The sequence below is a fragment of the Ursus maritimus genome, unplaced genomic scaffold, assembly GCF_017311325.1.
Source record: "Ursus maritimus isolate PB19 unplaced genomic scaffold, ASM1731132v1 scaffold_1, whole genome shotgun sequence".
NCBI classification, from domain to species: Eukaryota; Metazoa; Chordata; class Mammalia; order Carnivora; family Ursidae; genus Ursus; species Ursus maritimus.
In genome coordinates this window covers 5,717,146-5,735,015 of record NW_024423343.1, presented here as the reverse complement: position 1 = coordinate 5,735,015, position 17,870 = coordinate 5,717,146, and the positions used below count along the sequence as shown (strand labels likewise).

At 55.0% G+C, this 17,870-nt stretch overlaps 1 protein-coding gene across 1 annotated transcript in view; it reads left to right on the top strand.

Annotated features, from left to right (window-relative positions):
- The window catches only part of SH3BP4 (SH3 domain binding protein 4), an 81,826-nt gene extending 64,924 nt beyond the window's left edge, over positions 1–16,902 (top strand). Inside the window, exons 3-6 of the mRNA XM_040638733.1 lie at positions 898–1,143; positions 5,404–7,760; positions 13,724–13,912; positions 14,850–16,902. Of these exons, the coding sequence (XP_040494667.1) occupies positions 1,026–1,143; positions 5,404–7,760; positions 13,724–13,912; positions 14,850–15,074 (2,889 nt within the window). The 5' untranslated portion in view covers positions 898–1,025 and the 3' untranslated portion in view covers positions 15,075–16,902. The remainder of the gene's footprint in view (positions 1–897; positions 1,144–5,403; positions 7,761–13,723; positions 13,913–14,849) is intronic.
- Positions 16,903–17,870: the final 968 nt, after the last annotated feature.

Here is a 17,870-nt window from a genome sequence, read left to right as displayed (position 1 = left end):
AGGCACCACTTTGCAGTCATGTCTCATGACAGTGCCCCTTTCGGCTTTTCTTTTAAACCCTCCCTGAGTGCTGGGCCAGCCCTACTGTGTCTGCCCATCTCCCTTGAAGGGCATGGGGAATTCGCTGCTTTGAAACTGGCTCCTGCCCATGGGCTGGTGAGGGTCTTCCCACAGCCAGTCATGTCACAGTCTCCAGAACCCCCCTTTGTGCCCCTTCTAGAAAGAAACAGGCCTTGGAGCGATGATTCTTGCGCTCTGTCCATAGAAACTTCCTCCGCTGGCCGAGTCCCTATACCATGGCTTCACCTGCACACGGTACCCAGGGATGACTTAGAGGCAGAAATGGCTGCGTGTGTATTTTATTTAGGATTGTTGTCTGTTAGGGATCCAGGGAGGATTTCAGGGCAAGTGTGGGCGCTCTGACCACGCCGAGCGCTCCTCTCCCGGGTGTGGGAGCTCAGCTGGGGCTGGACCGGTAATGGGACCAGCCACTGTCTGGGCAGACAGATTTTTTCTTCCCCGAGCCCTGAAACTGGCTCTGTGGGCTGTACAGATCCTGTTTGTCCTCCTCTTTCACGGTGGTGAGCAGTCTGGCCAGGTGCTAGGACAAATTTCCCAAGCCCCATCGTGCCTCAGGAAGAAGGGGTGCAGACAGCAGGCCAGGAGACGCAGCCTGGCTCTGTGCAACAACAGAACCAATGAGATGAGCGTAAGGGGCACAGAGAATCCAGGGAACGAGCCCCACTCTGCTCTCCTGGGCCAGGACAAGCGACATGGGTCTGTCTTTATTGGAACAGCCTCTGGAAGAGAGAGGATTCTCACTTCCTAAAAAATCACTATTCAACCCATGTTTCACTTGCTCAAGGGAAATTCTCATGTTTTCTTCCCCGCTTTCAGGAAGAAGCACATTGCCAAGTTGACCCCATCGTGCAGCATGGTTGCCTGAGAAGAGCTTCAGCAAGCCCTGGGATACCCGGAGGAAGAGGGATGAAACCTTAGCTGTGCCCCCGGGAAGAGAGTTCAAGATGGCAGCTCAGCGTATCCGAGCGGCCAACTCCAGCGGCCTCCCCCGGTGCAAGTCCGAGGGGGCCCTGATCGACCTGAGCGAAGGGTTTTCAGAAGCGAGCTTTAATGACGTCAAAGGTGAGCTTGCAGGGCGCCTGGGTGGCTCAGTCGGTTAAATGTCTGCCTTCAGCTCAGGTCATGATTCCGGGTCCTGGGATCGAGCCCCGCGTCCGGCTCCCTGCTCAGCGGGGAACCTGCTTCTCCGTCTCCCTCTGCTGCTCCCCCTGCTTGTGCACACATGCTCTCTCTCTCTGTCAAATAAATAAAATCTTTAAAAAAGAAAAAAAAGGTGAGCTCACAGGGACAGAAACGTGGCTGGGGGTGGGGGGAAGATCGTGATTTGCAGGTGCTCTGAGACCCAAGGACTTCTCCGCCTTAAAGGCTGCCAAGTTCCCATCCAGACAGTTAAATTTTAGCTCTCCGACTTCATCGACAATAAATCCAGCCCTGCAACAGTAACCACGTGTCTTGTTTTGGTTTTTTGGTTCCCTTTGGTAATGCAACTTCTCCATACAGAATGTGTTTGTATTTTCTCTTTGAGAGTTTTGGGGACATTAAGGTAGGGAGCTGGGTGCTCACGATACTGGAGGGAAGGAGAGAGTGTGGTCAGCCAATGAAATAATGAGAACCGCTAGAGAGAAAAAGGGGATCTGGGACTGGGGTCAGCAGGCTTCTCCGGTAAAGGTTTACCCGGGAAATATTATAATCCTTGCAGGCCCTAAGGGCTCTTTCACAGCCATTCCACTGTGCTGTGGCAGCTCGAGAGCAGTCAGAGAAGACAGTAAGCAATGCACACGGCTGTGTTCCAATAAAACTTTATTTACAAAAACATGAAAGGGGCCGTGGTTTGACGATGCCTGCTTTCGAGGTGGCCCTGGGGTGAATCACCCCGAGCCTCTGGTTTCCTCTAACAGCCCCATACAGCTGGGTCAGTGAGATGGGCGATGGGTACCCGTGGGCCATTTTCTTCCCAGAAGTCCACTCTGACCCGAGCAGGTGCTTACTGGTGCCCCATGTGATTGATGCAGCAGCAGCAGCCACATCTAGCACCTTCCCTACGGTGTTGGCTGCAATGTGTTGAAGTTACCCCCCGGGCCCCCCCGCAGCACAAGCTGCGCCATGGGGGCTGCTCTTGACCTTTATATCTTTAGCCCCTGGCACAAAGTCAGTGCTAAATAAATAGTCCCTGAACCAAACTGCTGTCTCCCAGGTAACATTGTGGCCCTCTTCCCTGATGTCCTAAAGACCATACGCACCCCATTTGTCTCTTCCTAATCTCTTCTGCTGTCACTGTAGCCTCGCCTTCTTCCTCTTCCGGTCTGTGCTTTATGCTTAGAGCCCTGAGCATTGCGTTAAATGTTCTTCACATGAACCGATTAGCAAAGGAAGTCATGAGATTTTACCAGTAAAAGCAACAGAGTTACCAGGTATTGCCTTACATAATGGGACCCTTCGTTTTTCACAGTCCAGTAATGGGCATCGCCTTCTTTCTTTATAGCCCAGCTAATTATGGTTAAAGCTGGAAAATGGGAGCGTCATTTGTGGGATTTGGGCTGGGGTCTTGAAATGAGAGAGCTGAATTTTTTTAAATAACGATGGTGATCTGAGAGGTGTTAGGGTCCTAACAGAACACCACAGTTGCGGGAAAAAGACCGAGACAGCCCGGGACGCGAGCTGGGCCGGTGTGCCGAGGGCGTGATGCCCACGGAGCCCCGGGACCCCCTTCCCAAGGCAGCTCTGCAGCGAGGCAGGTGCACCTGCGACCCGATGGTCAACAGGCTTCAAGGTGGGGATTTATTCCAGCCGGAACATCCGCTGCGAAGTCCTCCGCCCCCCGATTCATGTTCCACCTGCACCAGAGCTGAGGCAGAGGGGTACAAATTGTATTACTCAGTGCACTCAACTTCCTGACACGCAGGGATTTTTTTTTTTTGTATTAAAATCAAGGATAGCGTGAATCTGGGCAGCGCTCCCCAGAATTCATTAAGATGGGATTTGATAAGGATTCTCCTGCATTTGATTGGATGGCCGCCCTGCCTGGTGTCCCCCAGTGCCCTGTGACAGGTGACTGGTGGAGGGACCCGTGTGGGAGGAGCTTACCCCCGGGTCCTGTGGCATGGGGCGGCCGGCCGGGAGGAGCTCCGTTTCCCACTGGATGAGCCTGACCCTTGAGTGAAATGTGTTACTGCTTCTCTGCTAAGGAGAGTGCTTGGAATTTTAAGTGAACCCATGTTTATTCTTCAGTCTGGTGAAACTAAAGTGATAATTTGCGTTGGTACATTTTCTTAGGCTATATACAAAGCCTGCTTAATAGCTTTTGGTTTTTAATTTTAAAAATATCACCCTAAGGGAATTGTTCCGGGGAACATAATAGGGATATAACTTCTGAAGAATCCTAACAAGATTTTAATAGCTGGCAGGCTCTCTGATTTTCATTTGGTTTTAATTTTTATGTGACATTTTCATTAAATGTGTCAAAGAAACAAAAAGTGGTTTATATTATTGGAGACGGTACCTGGAAAACAAAGCGAGAAAGATCTTGTTGTCCCCTGACCCCAGTCTGAGCCATTCCCCCCCCCCCCACCTCTCCCTCAAAGGCATTCTCTTTATCTTGGCTGTTTTATTCACTTCCCTCCCTTCACTCTAAGTGATTTCTCTTTGGGCTAATTTTATAGCAGGTCACAGCCAGGGAGAACACCTTGACCCCATAACGTGGATATGGCCTCTGTCATGTGCATGCGAGATGAACGTTCATTCCACGAATATTTGTTGAACACTTGCTAGGTGACAGGCTGTCTTCCAGGATTACCACTGTGAGCAAAACAGACCCTAAGAGGGCGACACAGCCCTCCCCACAGAAAAATATATATATATATATATATGATATATCAGTTAATGATAAGTGCCATGGAGAAAATAAAATTAGGAGGGGGGGGGGTGGAGATGTCCACTTTAACGTAACCCTTTGTGAGTCCTTACCTTGGGCTAAGCATCGTTATGCTAAGGACACAATCAGAGCCTTCTCTTTAGCAGACCCCGCTGAGGAAAGAATCTCAGGCTTCTGAGGCCACATGGCTTCTAAAGGCCTGGGTTACATCCCAGGCCCAGTGAACCTAGGGCCAGATTCCCCCCCGACACCCTACACGGAGAGTGGGAGGTGATGGCCTTCACGGCCCAGGTGAGCTTTCCACCAAGCATATCCCTCTAACCTGGTTCATGGAAATAGAAACTTCCTGCTTTATTTTCCAAGACTGTTCTAAGGAAACGCAATTCAGTTGTCATTATTTCTTTTCAAAGGGAGAGGAAACCGGCAGGTGGTGTGTTTGGAGGGCCGGCTTGATGGAACAGAATGCGTGTGGACTTACTCATGTAGGAGAGACGATGTGGGAGTAGTTCCAGTAAACATGGTCCTTCCTTACAGTGTTGGGTACAAGACGTGAGAATATTCACAAACTCTGGGAAACAAGGTGCAGTTGGGGTGGGGGCTTATTCCTCCCGAAGGAACTTTCCTCATGCTCTGGATATACTTCGTTGTGTATGGGAGGGAGAGGAAACACTTGGTATTTAATTATCTGTTACTTTTCAAAACACACACCCTGGTCGGGATGACTGACTTGGGCCGCTCCGACCGCTGTCTGCATCCGTGACCTACATAGGTCATGATGAACCGTAAATGCGCTCGGGTCACCATTTAAAGTGTTGGGGTTTTTCAGACTTCATCATTTGCTCAGAAATAACGTGAATGACGCCAGACATGAAACCGTTGCTTTTCAAGGCGTGCGGGAGACGCGGTTTCCAAGTGGTCATTCTGAGTGACACCGAGAGCTGCTTTGGCGGCTCATTATTGCCCGTCCCCGGTACAGGCCGTGGGTCACTCTGCTCAGAACGTCACTGTTGCTGAGTCAGTCACATTCAGCTTTTCTCTCTCTGCCCAGTGGCAGCTCTGGGAAGTTAGGTACTATAAACAGAACATGGGTCAAAATGAGACGGTATTTGGGGCACCTGGCTGGCTCAGTCGGTCTTGATCTCGAATTTGGGAGTTTGAGCCCCATGTTGGGTGTAGAGATTTAAAAATAAATTAAAAATTAAAGAACTTGAAAAATGGGACGGCATCTTAGCGATCCCGGGGAAACAGGGTCGTGTGAACTGCCCCGCTGTGCTGAGTGAGAGGGCAGCTGCAGGGGCACTAGTGAGCGGAGCCAGGGTTTGCTTCCGCTGTTTCTGCCAATCGCCTGGCGCTCTGTGCACGTCGCAAAGAACGCCCTCCTTGCTCGCTCTCAGTGCTCTGCACGCCCGTGGGCCTCGCCCTCACCCCCTGTCTCTTTGTGTTTTGTGCAGTGCCTTCCCCCAGTGCCTTGCTAGTAGACAATCCCACACCTTTTGGAAATGCAAAGGAAGTGATCGCAATCAAGGACTACTGCCCAACCAACTTCACCACCCTGAAGTTCTCCAAGGGCGACCACCTGTACGTCCTGGACACGTCCGGCGGGGAGTGGTGGTACGCGCACAACACCACGGAGATGGGCTACATCCCCTCCTCCTACGTGCAGCCCTTAAACTACCGGAACTCCACGCTGAGCGACAGCGGAGTGATCGACAATCTTCCAGACAGCCCAGACGAGGTGGCCAAGGAGTTAGACCTGCTCGGGGGGTGGGCGGATGACAAGGGATCCAGCAAAACCTACAGTAATAACCCTTTCTGGAACGGGGCCCAGACAAACCCATTTCTGAATGGGAACGTGCCAGTGACGCCCGGCGTGGGCGAGCTGGCTCCCAGGAGTACCGTGGATCTGCTCCTTTTCGATACAGGCGCGTCTTCATTCACGGAGTCCAGCTCCGCCACCACGAACAGCACTGGCAACATCTTCGATGAGCTGCCGGCCACCAGCCGCCTCCAGGCAGAGGCGCCGGGCAAGCGGGACAGCCCGTTCTTCAGGAGCAAGCGTTCCTACAGTCTGTCGGAGCTGTCGGTCCTGCAGGCCAAGTCGGACGCTCCCGACTCATCGGGCTTCTTCACGGGCTTGAAGTCGCCGGCCCCGGAGCAGTTCCAGAGCCGGGAGGACTTTCGTGCCGCCTGGCTGAGCCACCGGAAGCTGGCCCGCTCTTGCCATGATCTGGACTTGCTGGGCCAGAGCCCCGGCTGGGGCCAGACCCAGGCAGTGGAGACGAGCATCGTGTGCAAGCTGGACAGCTCCGGGGGCGCGGTGCAGCTGCCTGACACCAACATCAGCATCCACGTGCCCGAAGGCCACGTGGCCCCTGGCGAGACGCAGCAGATCTCCATGAAGGCGCTGCTCGACCCCCCGCTGGAGCTCAACAGTGACCGGTGCAGCAGCGTCAGCCCGGTGCTGGAGGTGAAGCTGAGCACGCTGGAGGTGAAGACCTACATCATCTTGGAGATGAAAGTTTCCGCCGAGGTGAAAAATGACATTTTTAGCAAAAGCACAGTGGGCCTCCAGTGCCTGCGGAGTGACTTGAAGGAAGGGCCTTATGTCCCCATCCCCCTCACCTACAGCTATGGGGACACGGTCCAGGTACAGCTGGACAACCTGGAGCCCTGTATGTACCTGGCCATCGTGGCCCACGGCCCGAACATTCTCTACCCTTCCACGGTGTGGGACTTCATCAATAAAAAGATCACCGTGGGGCTCTATGGCCCCAAACACATTCACCCGTCCTTCAAGACCGTGGTGACCATTTTTGGGCACGACTGTGCCCCAAAGACACTACTGGTCAGCGAGGTCACCCGCCAGGCCCCCAGCCCCGCCCCAGTGGCCCTGCAGCTCTGGGGTAAGCACCAGTTCGTCCTGTCCAGGCCCCAGGACCTGCACGTCTGCATGTTTTCCAACATGACCAATTACGAGGTCAGAGGCAGTGAGCAGGCCAAAGTGGTGAGGGGATTCCAGATGAAGCTGGGCAAGGTGAGCCGCCTCATCTTCCCCATCACCTGCCAGAACCCCAGCGAGCTGTCCGACTTCACCCTGCGGGTTCAGGTGAAAGGCGACCAGGAGGCCATCCTGACCCAGTTCTGTGTCCAGACTCCCCAGCCGCCCCCTAAAAGTGCCATCAAGCCTTCCGGGCAAAGACGGTTCCTCAAGAAGAACGAGGTCGGGAAAATCATTTTGTCCCCGTTTGCTGCCACCTCCAAATACCCGACTTTCCAGGACCGCCCGGTGTCCAGCCTCAAGTTCGGCAAATTGCTCAAGACCGTGGTGCGGCAGAGCAAGAACCATTACCTGCTGGAGTACAAGAAGGGTGACGCCATCGCTCTGCTCAGCGAGGAGAGGATCCGGCTGAAGGGGCAGCTGTGGACCAAGGAGTGGTACATTGGCTACCACCAGGGCAAGGTCGGCCTCGTGCATGCCAAGAACGTGCTGGTGGTGGGCAAGGCCAGGCCGAGCCTGCTCTCGGGGCCCGAGCTGAGCACGTCAGTGCTGCTCGAGCAGATCCTGCGGCCGTGTAAGTTCCTCACTTACATCTACGCCTCCGTCAGGACCCTGCTCATGGAGAACATCAGCAGCTGGCGTTCCTTTGCCGACGCCCTGGGCTACGGGAATCTGCCGCTCACCTTTTTCTGCCGGGCGGAGCTGGACAGCGAGCCCGAGCGGGTGGCCTCTGTTCTGGAAAAGCTGAAGGAGGATTGTAACAACACGGAGAACAAAGACCGAAAATCCTTCCAGAAGGAGCTCATGATGGTAAGTGCTCAGCAGGGGCCTGGGGTCGAGGCCAGTCTCCCCGCCTCTCCGTGCACACTCGGGCGTGGCTTTGGCGAACCACCGGGCCGGCGTCCGGGTGCATCTTCGCTCCCCGAAATGCACCGGTGCATGTGCACCTGGAGATGGGTGTTGATGTGGGGTCTTCAGGGAGCCCCAAACAGCTCCAGAGCCACCATGGAGAGCACCGTTCAGGTGGTCTCCTGCTGGATTCGCGAGCTCCTCGGAGGTCTCCGATGGATCCCCCAGTGCCGGGTGGGGGTGAGGGGCACAGGGAGACTCACACCCCAGTTGCCTCTGTTTTGGTCCCTTGGGAGGAGAGCCATTTTTCATCAGATTCCCACCAGGATCTGTGACTCTGAAGTTTTCAGAACTGCTGCTCCAAAGTCTAGCTTCATTTTGGTAAGAGTTTTTCTCTCCTCGAGGCCTCTGCGTTTCTTCGTCTGCCTCCTTTTTGTGCATGTGAGTAGGGATTGAGGACGGCCTCTGTTTCTCCGGCACAACTGGGAATAGCCATCCTGAGAAGTAGAAAGGGGGAGGTTGGTGTCACACTACAGGACCAGCCCGGGCTGCTAGCCAATGGGGAAAGTATTCGCTGGACCTGCTCTGCGGTGGAAGCCCCCCGCTGTCCGTGGCAAGAGGATGGCCATCCCCCCGACCGCGCCCCCCAGGCCGGACTGAAGGCGGTGGAGAGGGGAGGGGTAACGTGGGGCTGCTACAGGGAGTGGGCGTGGCTGGCACTGAGCGAGGAGAGTGGCCAGGGTGGACGGAGCCCCCTGGGGACCTCTGCCGGTGGGACTTGAGGGCGGGTTGGGGCAATGTCGGAATGGGCACTTGGGGATTACCGAGTGGGAGGTACGGGACCGAAGCTTCTGACACAGAGCAGGGAAGAGCCACCACAGACGGCCAGGGGGAGTGTCTGTACTCGGTATTCACTCGCTGTTTCTGGGCTGCCTGCAGTGTGCTCAGGGCTGATGCCGGCTGCTGGGCTTCCCAAGAATGCGGGCCCTTGACTTGAGCAAGGCACGGAGTGAACATGCGTGCATGACACACTTGCCGTGAGCCCTGAAGAGAAGGGCCCCCCTTGGTAGACTAGGGACAGGCGAGCGGGGCTGGGGGTGGGGGCTGGCGCTGATGCCAGAAGGATGTGCAGGAGCCCACTCGCTGGGGAGGGAGGGCTGTCAGGTTGGAGGCACAGCGTGGGCAAGGGCCAGGGTTTGGAAGAGCATCAATGGGGGCAGACCAGAGGCTGAGGTGATGCAGGAAGAGGGTACGTGGGGCATGGAGCCACCTGTACCAGATCACGCTAGTGCTTTGTTCCGTAGGCACTGAGAGGGGTACAGTGTTTCAGGGGGAAAGGGGAGTCAGGCTGGATCCAGGCGTGTCCTTGCCCCTTGCCACGCCCCACCGCCCCTGAGCTACTCAGAAGCAGCCGTCAGTGGGGTGCCCCACTCCGAAAGTCATTTCTGCAGAACATCAGGAGGTCGTCTGGGGGTGGAGGACCTAACTTTCTAGATCTGCTAGCATGAAGGAAACGGGTGGGTAACAGCTTTTTATCAGAGGTAAGAGGTGCGGCCGATCCGAGGACGCCGGGCTGGGAGTACCCTTCCACGTGTGTGCAGATTCCCTTGGCCACTTAGCCTCCATCTGAGTCTCACACTTTGCAGCCACAGCAGCAAAGGGGCAGCTTCTGCAGCCAGGCTTTTCGAATCTGGCTGCAGCTCGCTCCTCCCCACCCCCCGCGGGTTGTTGTCAGCTGGCTGGTTGGCCCGGGGGCCTGCGACCACTGTTCACTGCGTCATCGGGCACAGGCTCTGTTTCCTTGGCGCGTGCACAGCCCTGTGGACCTTCAGAGCTCTGGGGTCTGGCGTTTGCACAGCTGTCTTGGCTCATGCCAGGTTTTGTTTGGTCCCGAATGAAAAATGGTTTTGTCACCCGGGAGTACACAGCTGGGAGTGACAGGCAGCGAGTGGCAGGTGGTGTTACCGTGGCGATGGACCGTCAGGAGACCCCTCCTCCCTTTTGCCAACCTTGGGTTCCCCGTTGGGGCTCTGGGCACGGTACAGTTCTTGACTGCGTCTTGGGGTGCGCTGTGTGGCGAACACGTACTCGTGTGTATTTGTACCGGGAACTGTGACAACACTGCAAGAAAGGGCTTGGCTCAAGCTGGAGACGGGAGTAGATCTGAGTGGCCACCACCCGGGAGCGTGTGCATGGCGGGTGGCAGACGGAACCTCAGGGACCCGTTTGTCTAAGACTGGAGGCATCTAGGTTCAGCGACATGTTTCCCAGATGGGAGGTTAGTCCTGATACCTGGGATTCCCTCCGGCACAAGACGCAGGTCCCTCCTCATGGTGGGGAGGGACAGGCAGTCAGCTGGGGCCGGGAGGGGACAGCCAGGGCCGTGGGCGGACTTTCCCAAAGGGGCCGAGACCGGCGCTCAGAGCTGATGCTGGAGCCACCAGGGTGAAGCCACTGGGCTTGGTGACCAGGGGTCACTGGTGGTGGCTGTGGCCAGGGTCATCTGAGTCCAGGGGCGGGCTCTTTGGAGAAGGTTCTCTGAGAAAGAGAAAGTTAGTCTAGGATACAAATCAAGGGAAGGGCAGCTGTTTCCAGGAGTGGAATAAAGCCAAAGCTGATGGAAATGAAGGGTGAGCTGGGAGCTTCGGGGGGTGGGGTGGGGCTGGGGAGGACGGTGTGGAGTGATTCTCTGAGAGTCGGGAGAGAAGCCCCCTTATCCCCCCCGAGAGGGGCAGTTAGCCAACCACTGCACGTTTAGGCGGTTCCTGGGGTTCCTCCAGGAGCCCCAAAGCCGAGGCTCTGCTGCCCGCAGCTCACACGGGGAGGCTGGCCCGTCTGATGTTTGCACGTGTTGGGAATAGCAGCATGGGTGGATGAACGTGTGGCAAAACCCAGTGACACCTCGTCGTCTTTTCCTGAGAGTATCTCCTATAACCGGGCTTGGCAGACTGGCCCCTGGGCCGCCTGCTCTTGTAAGTGAGGTCACAGGGGACCGAGCCCGAGCCCGTCGCTTCATACAGCGTCTGTGTCGCGTTCTCTCCACGCTGGCGGGCTCGGGGGCTTGGGACAGAGACCGCAGGGCCCGCAGAGCCGAAACATCTTCCCCATGTAGCCCTTTGTTGAGCAGGTTTGGTCATTCCCCGTTCCCAAAATGTGCCCTTAAAAAAATGCCTGGCTGCCCCTTGGGTGGCAGTGCGGCTGCTCTGTGACCGTTGAAGCTGCGCTGGCTGATCCAGGCGTGAGCAGGGCTGAAGTTAGAAAATGAAGACGCCTCCGTCCCTGCATTCTCCATGCTCCTCGCGATGGAGCCCCGGTCCTCGCCCAGGGCCCCTGGGGACAGAGCCACTGTCCTCGCTCCTGCCAGGGAGGACCCGAGTCAGAAAGCATGACTCTCGTGCGTTCTGTTACCTGGAAAACTTGGCCGCCTCCGGAGCCGGGCAGCTGGGCACACGGACACACGTTCACCCTGTGTGCTGGGAAACCGGGGGCCAAGGCTGAGCAGGGACACGGAGGGACTGATCGTCCACCGTGCGGCGGGGGGGGGACCCCGCCAGCCTCAGTGCTTTCGGGGCTTCAGAAGCACCACCCCACAAAAATTTAAATCCAGAATTCGACCGATGTATCACATGTCCCCCTGCCATACGCAGTGACGTAGATGTATTTATGTCTTCTGAAGCACAGACCTACTAAACGTTGATTTTTTTAAAACAATGTATGAACGTATGAAAATTCAAGTGAAAGCAGACCCTTTTCTGAAATACATAGAGTTGACATGTCGCGTAATCCAGATCTGTGTTTTGTTTGGTTCCATCCGTGATGTCGAGGACTGAGTGCTCACGGAACCGCTAAGGCCTCCCTCCACCTCTGTCACCTCGAAGGACCCTGGACAGGCCACCTGTGGGCATGGGGGGTCTCCATCACTCTCTCGGCCTAATCTGCAGACTGGGGTGAGCTCAGCATCTGCCCCGCGGGGTTGCTGAGGGCCGGATGAGTCCATGCCCGGCTCACATAAGCGGTCAGTTGTGGTAGCTTATTCCAGAACACAACGGAACAAACCAGAACACGACCACGGGACCCTCAAGCTCTCTCTGGCGAAGCGCAGTTCCAGCCAGCTGCCAGCCTGTGGACCCGGGGCGGCACCAGAGTGACCCATCACCCCTGTTGTAAATTGTAGAGTGACCTGCTGGGGCGTCCAGCCAATGCATTCAGCAAATTGCCAAAAAAGTCACCATTCCTCCATCTTGTTTAGCTCCCCCAATATAAACATGAAGTGTAGGTGAGGACACTCGGTCTAAATTAGCTGCGCCCTTGAAAGTGAGCGACCCAGCAGACCGTAGCTGCACGCGGCCAAGGCCACCTGCCGTCGTCAGGACAATGGACAGAGTTCTCACAGGAGCTGCGTGTTCCGCTCAGTCGGGATGGGGCTGGTGGGGTGGTTGTTTTTAGCATATGCTCTTGGAGTCTTGGGGTGACAATAGACAATAGAGCCTAGAAGGACAGAAAGAACACCAGATGACTTTTCCTGCTTCTAGCCTCTCCGGTCTTAATGCTCACCTGGCCGAGGACCGAGAAACCGTGTCCATGGGGCCTCGGAGCCCCACTTTTCCCACTGTTGGGGTGGAATCTGAGACTGCTGGGCGGCAGAGCCTCCGTGGATAGTGCCAGGCCCACGTGCACCCAGCAGCCGTCACGAAAGCTGGGTGGCAAGCCTTTTGCATCCCACGGTGGGCAGACCCGGGGGCCTGCTGGTTTGTGCTCGCTGATGTGATTACGTTTCTTTAAGACCCCCGCCCGGGGTCTCACAGAACACACTGGACTGTTGAGCTCTGTGTTGGAAGCCTGCCTGATCCGGCCCCTTTCCTAGAGGGGGAAGCGAGTCCCAAGGTTGTCACCTGCTGGCTCGGGGCCAGGCAGGGTTTTGGGCCGGGCTCGGTCCCCTTGCCTCCTTCCTTCCTTCCTAGGGTGGCAAGCATTCGTTTCCCTCCCAAAGTCTCTCCACCGTTGGTGACTCCTGTTCTGAAGACACACTAGAAAGTTCTTTCAGCTTTGGCAAGGGAGCAATCCTATTGATTCCAGAAAGTGTCTTTCTGATGGTTCTCCCTCAGGCTCAGCCTTGGGCCTCTCCATTCTCCTTATCCTCCACACGGGGTCTTCACTTCGCCCTCCAAACCTGACAGCCCAGATGTCGGTGTGCGCCTCAGCCCCCATCGGAGCCCGTCTGCCCCTGGAGCTCTACGTCCTGTCCTCGGAGCCCCAGGCCTCCGGTCCATCTCGGTGAAACATCATCACTGTGTCCAGCTGCTCCGAGGGAGCAGGACCAGGGCCAGCAGCCAACATCCGCCCTCACCCCGTGGGTCAGCATCCCGGGGCTGCCAAGGCAGCGTGCCACCGACGGGGTGGCCCAGAATGGCAGACGCGTGTTCTCTCCCCGCAGGCCTGCTTCCTCCGGTAGCTCGGGGGGACAGTCTGGTCCAGGCCTCGCTTCTGGCTCCCGCTTGCTCCCACCGTCCTTGGCGCTCCTTGCCTTGTGGCTGCCTCACCCCTGTCTCTGCCTCTGTCCTTACACAGACTTCTTTCCTCTATCTCTGTCTCTCTCCTTGTAAAGATAGCCAGTCATTGGACAAGGGGCTGCCATGACCTGGTTTTAACTAATGACATCTGCAAAGACCCTGTTTGCGAATACAGCCATTCTGAGTGTCCAGGTGGACATGACTTTGGGGAGAGAGTGCTGGCAAACCCAGTCCACCCTGCAAAATTCATTGCTTTCCTTCCGTCCTGTGGGTGTCAGCCATGCTGGAGTTCAGGGGGCACTTTCTAGGCCTTAGAACTTTCGGGGTCAAGAACGTGTTGTCTCCATGTGGAACGCCCCAGGAAACCAGAGCCTGCCCTCTGACCTGCCTCGTGCTCTGCTCCTTACTCCTCAGGCCTTACTGAAAATGGACTGCCAGGGCCTGGTGGTCAGACTCATCCAGGACTTCGTGCTCCTGACCACAGCGGTCGAGGTGGCGCAGCGCTGGAGGGAGCTGGCCGAGAAGCTCGCCAAGGTGTCCAGGCAGCAGATGGACGCGTACGAGTCTCCGCACCGGGACAGGAACGGGGTCGTGGACAGCGAGGTGAGCCCGGGCTGTGAGAGTCATCACCGCTCTGTCGACCCGACAGCGTGTGGATGGGGGTGGGTGAGTTACCGTGAGAAAGCATAGGCTCTCCGTGAGTGGGGTGAGTGTCCTTCTCGGGACTGTTGGCTGCGCGTCCCGATCTTCAGTGACCTTCCTGTCAGACGGAGCAGCGCATGAACGGAGCCCTTTGTGGGCTCTTCTGCTCGGTCTCTGACCCGGGCTCTGTTGGCTGAGTACCTGGTGTGTTGTGGAACTTTGCCCAGAGACAGTTGGGTTCCTGCTCGGGGGTTCTTGATAGTCTCTCTTGGTGGCGGAGGTTGATTTAAGCTTCCAGAAAGCTGGTTTGGGCCTGGGAGACCTAGGAAGGAGGAAATCCCAGAATAAGGGTGTCCTTTGTTAATGCCGTGAATTTCTAAAGAAATGGCCCACCTAGAAAGTGCTGCAGAGATTGTAAGGAGAGAAGTCCTTCCTGGGGCGCCTGGGTGGCACAGCGGTTAGGCGTCTGCCTTCGGCTCAGGGCGTGATCCCGGCGTTGTGGGATCGAGCCCCACATCAGGCTCTTCCGCTAGGAGCCTGCTTCTTCCTCTCCCACTCCCCCTGCTTGTGTTCCCTTTCTCGCTGGCTGTCTCTATCTCTGTCAAATAAATAAATAAAATCTTAAAAAAAAAAAAAAAAAGTCCTTCCTGTTCGCTCAGTCACCCTCAGCTCTACCTGCTCTTGCCCCAAACCCCATCTTCCCTCAGGAACATGCGGGCTCTGGACAGGGTCCGTGCCACCTGCTTCTCTGCATTTGTCCCGCTCTCCAGTGAGAAACATAAACAATGAGCAAAGGAACTGGAGTTAATAGGCTCGAATAATAGAATCAGTTCTCTTACTGTCCCCTAATCTTCTCTCCCCCCTCCCTCCTTTTATTTTGGACGACTCTACCATCCAGGCCATGTGGAAACCCGCCTATGACTTTTTATTAACCTGGAGCCACCAGGTCGGGGACAGCTACCGGGATGTCATCCAGGAGCTGCACATAGGCCTGGACAAGATGAAAAACCCCATCACCAAGCGCTGGAAACACCTCACGGGGACTCTGATCCTGGTGAACTCCCTGGACATTCTGAGAGCAGCTGCCTTCAGTCCTGCCGACCACGACGACTTCGTGATTTGAGAGGGTTCCCTCGCGCCCACTGCTGCTCTGGGCCCCGCGCCCTCCGTCTGTCCTGGATGCCTGTGCCATCACGTGGAGCAGGGGAGGGAGGAAGGGCCGGCTGCTCAGACCCGCAGGGTCGCTCTCGGGCCGGACCCACACCCAAAGACCAAGCACAGGCACGCTCCAGCGCCCTCCTCCGTCGTGGGCGGGGGGGGGGGGAACTGAAGGGAATTTCTACTGCAGGTCATTGCCAATCAAATAGCTTTCTATTTGTTAGGTATAAATTTAAATTTAAAATCACTTTTTTTAAAGTATGGGGGGAGGCATATGAGAAAGGTTGTATCTGATTTTTTTAATGGACCATAAAGGTTAAAAAACAAAAAAAACACCTTAATAGGGGAGGATGCTGTTGAGGCTTTTATGTTCTGTAAAGACCTTTTTAAGTTATGTTACAGATGTATGTATGTATTTAAGGTCACTGGGGGCATTTGTGATTCCCAGCCACACTTTGCATTTCAACACTCAGCGTGCGGAGAGACACTTGTTCAGGTGTTGGACCTCTGTTGCTCTGTCCTTGTAAAAAGGGTAAATCAAATAGGAATGTGGTTTTTCGGTAGATGAGTCCAGCTCTTGCCCATCGTTTCTGAGAGTGTCCTAGGTCGTGCTGTCCCCTCTCACCTGCCTTCTCTTCTGTCCCTTTGCCTCGCGTTACGGTAAATGACCAGCGATGGCATATGCGAACCTTCTTCAGGCTTTGGTGGGCAGAGTCAAGTCCTACATGAGCAAGCAGGTGCCCTTGAGATGGAAGGGCAGCCGGGAGCTGGCGTTCTTCACGGCCCCCACCTGTGTGCAGTTGGTCATTCAAGAGAACAGTGCCATTTGCCGTGTGGTGGTCCCTGCAGCCTTCAGCCACTGTTGTCCTGTTTGTCCCTGGGAGCAGGGGAGGGCTCCCTGTAGGGCTCAAGGCCTCTCCTCCATGCGCATGAGGGAGGTCTCACCCTGAGGGGTGCCCTGTGCTAACGTGTGTGCAAAGGGGCCTGCTGCCACTGGCCACCTCCTCTTCATTCCATATGAAATCAACCCCTCTCCCTTCCTGCTACACCCCTGTGGCCTAGGAAATAATAACATAGGGGACACCATCTTTTTTGTGTACCGCAGAAAGATTATCTGAGCAGGATGAACGTTTTCTAAACATGAAAATGTTTCCCACCTAAAGTCAGGGACTTGGCAGAATGTTGTTGCCCTGATGACCTTTACAGATGTAGATCGGCATGGCTGTGTGGGCGCTCGGTGTTGGGCTCCATGATCGCACTGTGGTGGTGGCAGCTCGGGAGGGAGGGAGGGAGGGGCAGGACGGAATTATCTGGCAAATCAGGAGAGTTGATTCCCGGCAGTGTGCCAGGACACGCGGTATGCTTGTATGAAGTGATGTTGGGCCACTTGGGATTCCTGGACCGCGTTCTCTAATTCTGACGTCTTGAAACATGTTATGTCAATTACTTAGTGTAATCAGGGGGTGATCCCTGTTGGGCTGGAACATTCTTATGTATCTATTGATTCAGATCCTGAAGACCAATTGGCTAGGGGAAAAAAACACCACACAGAAAAACGCTATGTTTTTTATGCTGCAAGAACCAGGACACGCAATTCCCCAATCATCACACCAAATAACCTTAAATTCCGCTTCTCATTCCCACCTCATTCTTTCCAGAGATCATCTCTCGCCTTCTCCGCAAAGAAGCAGCAAAACCAGTTGCACCTTAAACCGTGGATATTTTTCCTCAGGGGCTTTAAATAGTTTCCTATGCAACGTGTCTTGTAGCACAAATTAAATTCTACAAAAGTTGCAGTAAAGTTTGTTTGGATATTTTAACCTATTTAGTGTGTGTGCGTGTGTGTGTGTGTGTGTGTGTGTGTGTGTGTTTCTGTACCCAACCAAACTTTAAATAAAATAAAACCTAGTGAAAGTATCTGTGAATAATGGCTCCTCCCCTAAGAGCCACCCCTACATGACAGTGTGACCGTTGATTTAGCAGATGACTTTTATATATTTACTGAATATTCTGTAGGCCGGTCTAAGAAGCTCGGTTAAAATCTCCAGTTCTTAGGGTGCCTGGGTGACTCAGTCAGTTAAGTGTCTGAGGTCTTGATTTTAGCTCAGGTCTTGATCTCATGGTCATGAGTTCAGGCCCAGCGTTGGGCTCCATGCTGAGCATGGAGCCTACTTAAAATTTAAAAAATAGGGAAAAAATCTCCAGTTCTTTATTGATGTTAATTCTGATATTCGAAGTAATAGTAATTTGCATATAAAGTTATGGTGTTTGCAGGTGTTTTTTGAGGACCAAATATTCAGGAAAAGGATTTGATTGGGAAGGAAAAAAAACCAGCTTCCCAAGAAGACAATTTTGTGCATAATAAATTCCTGCCCTGGTTCTCATTTGACCATCATACAGTCATGTCACATGGGACATGTGCCAAATCGCTTGTGATCACCAAGCCCCGACCCCCTGTGTCACCTGGTGCAGGAGCCAAGCCCAGGCTTGGTCCTGGGACCCTCCCAACGAGTGGTCACCAGATCAGCACCCTGTTGACTCCTAAGCATTCCTACCGCCTCGATGGGACTACAAGCTTTGCCTTCTCTCCCTTTGTTCTCCTTACTGCTCACTGCTCCACACCCTCCCCCCACCTGGGCCACCTAGACACGCTCCCCTCCTGCTTCCCCCTGTATGGTCTGCTCCGGGCTCACGCTCGCCCTGGGCTGCGTCTCCCAGGCACCATCAGCTGCAGAGCTCCCTGGACCATTCCCCACACTTA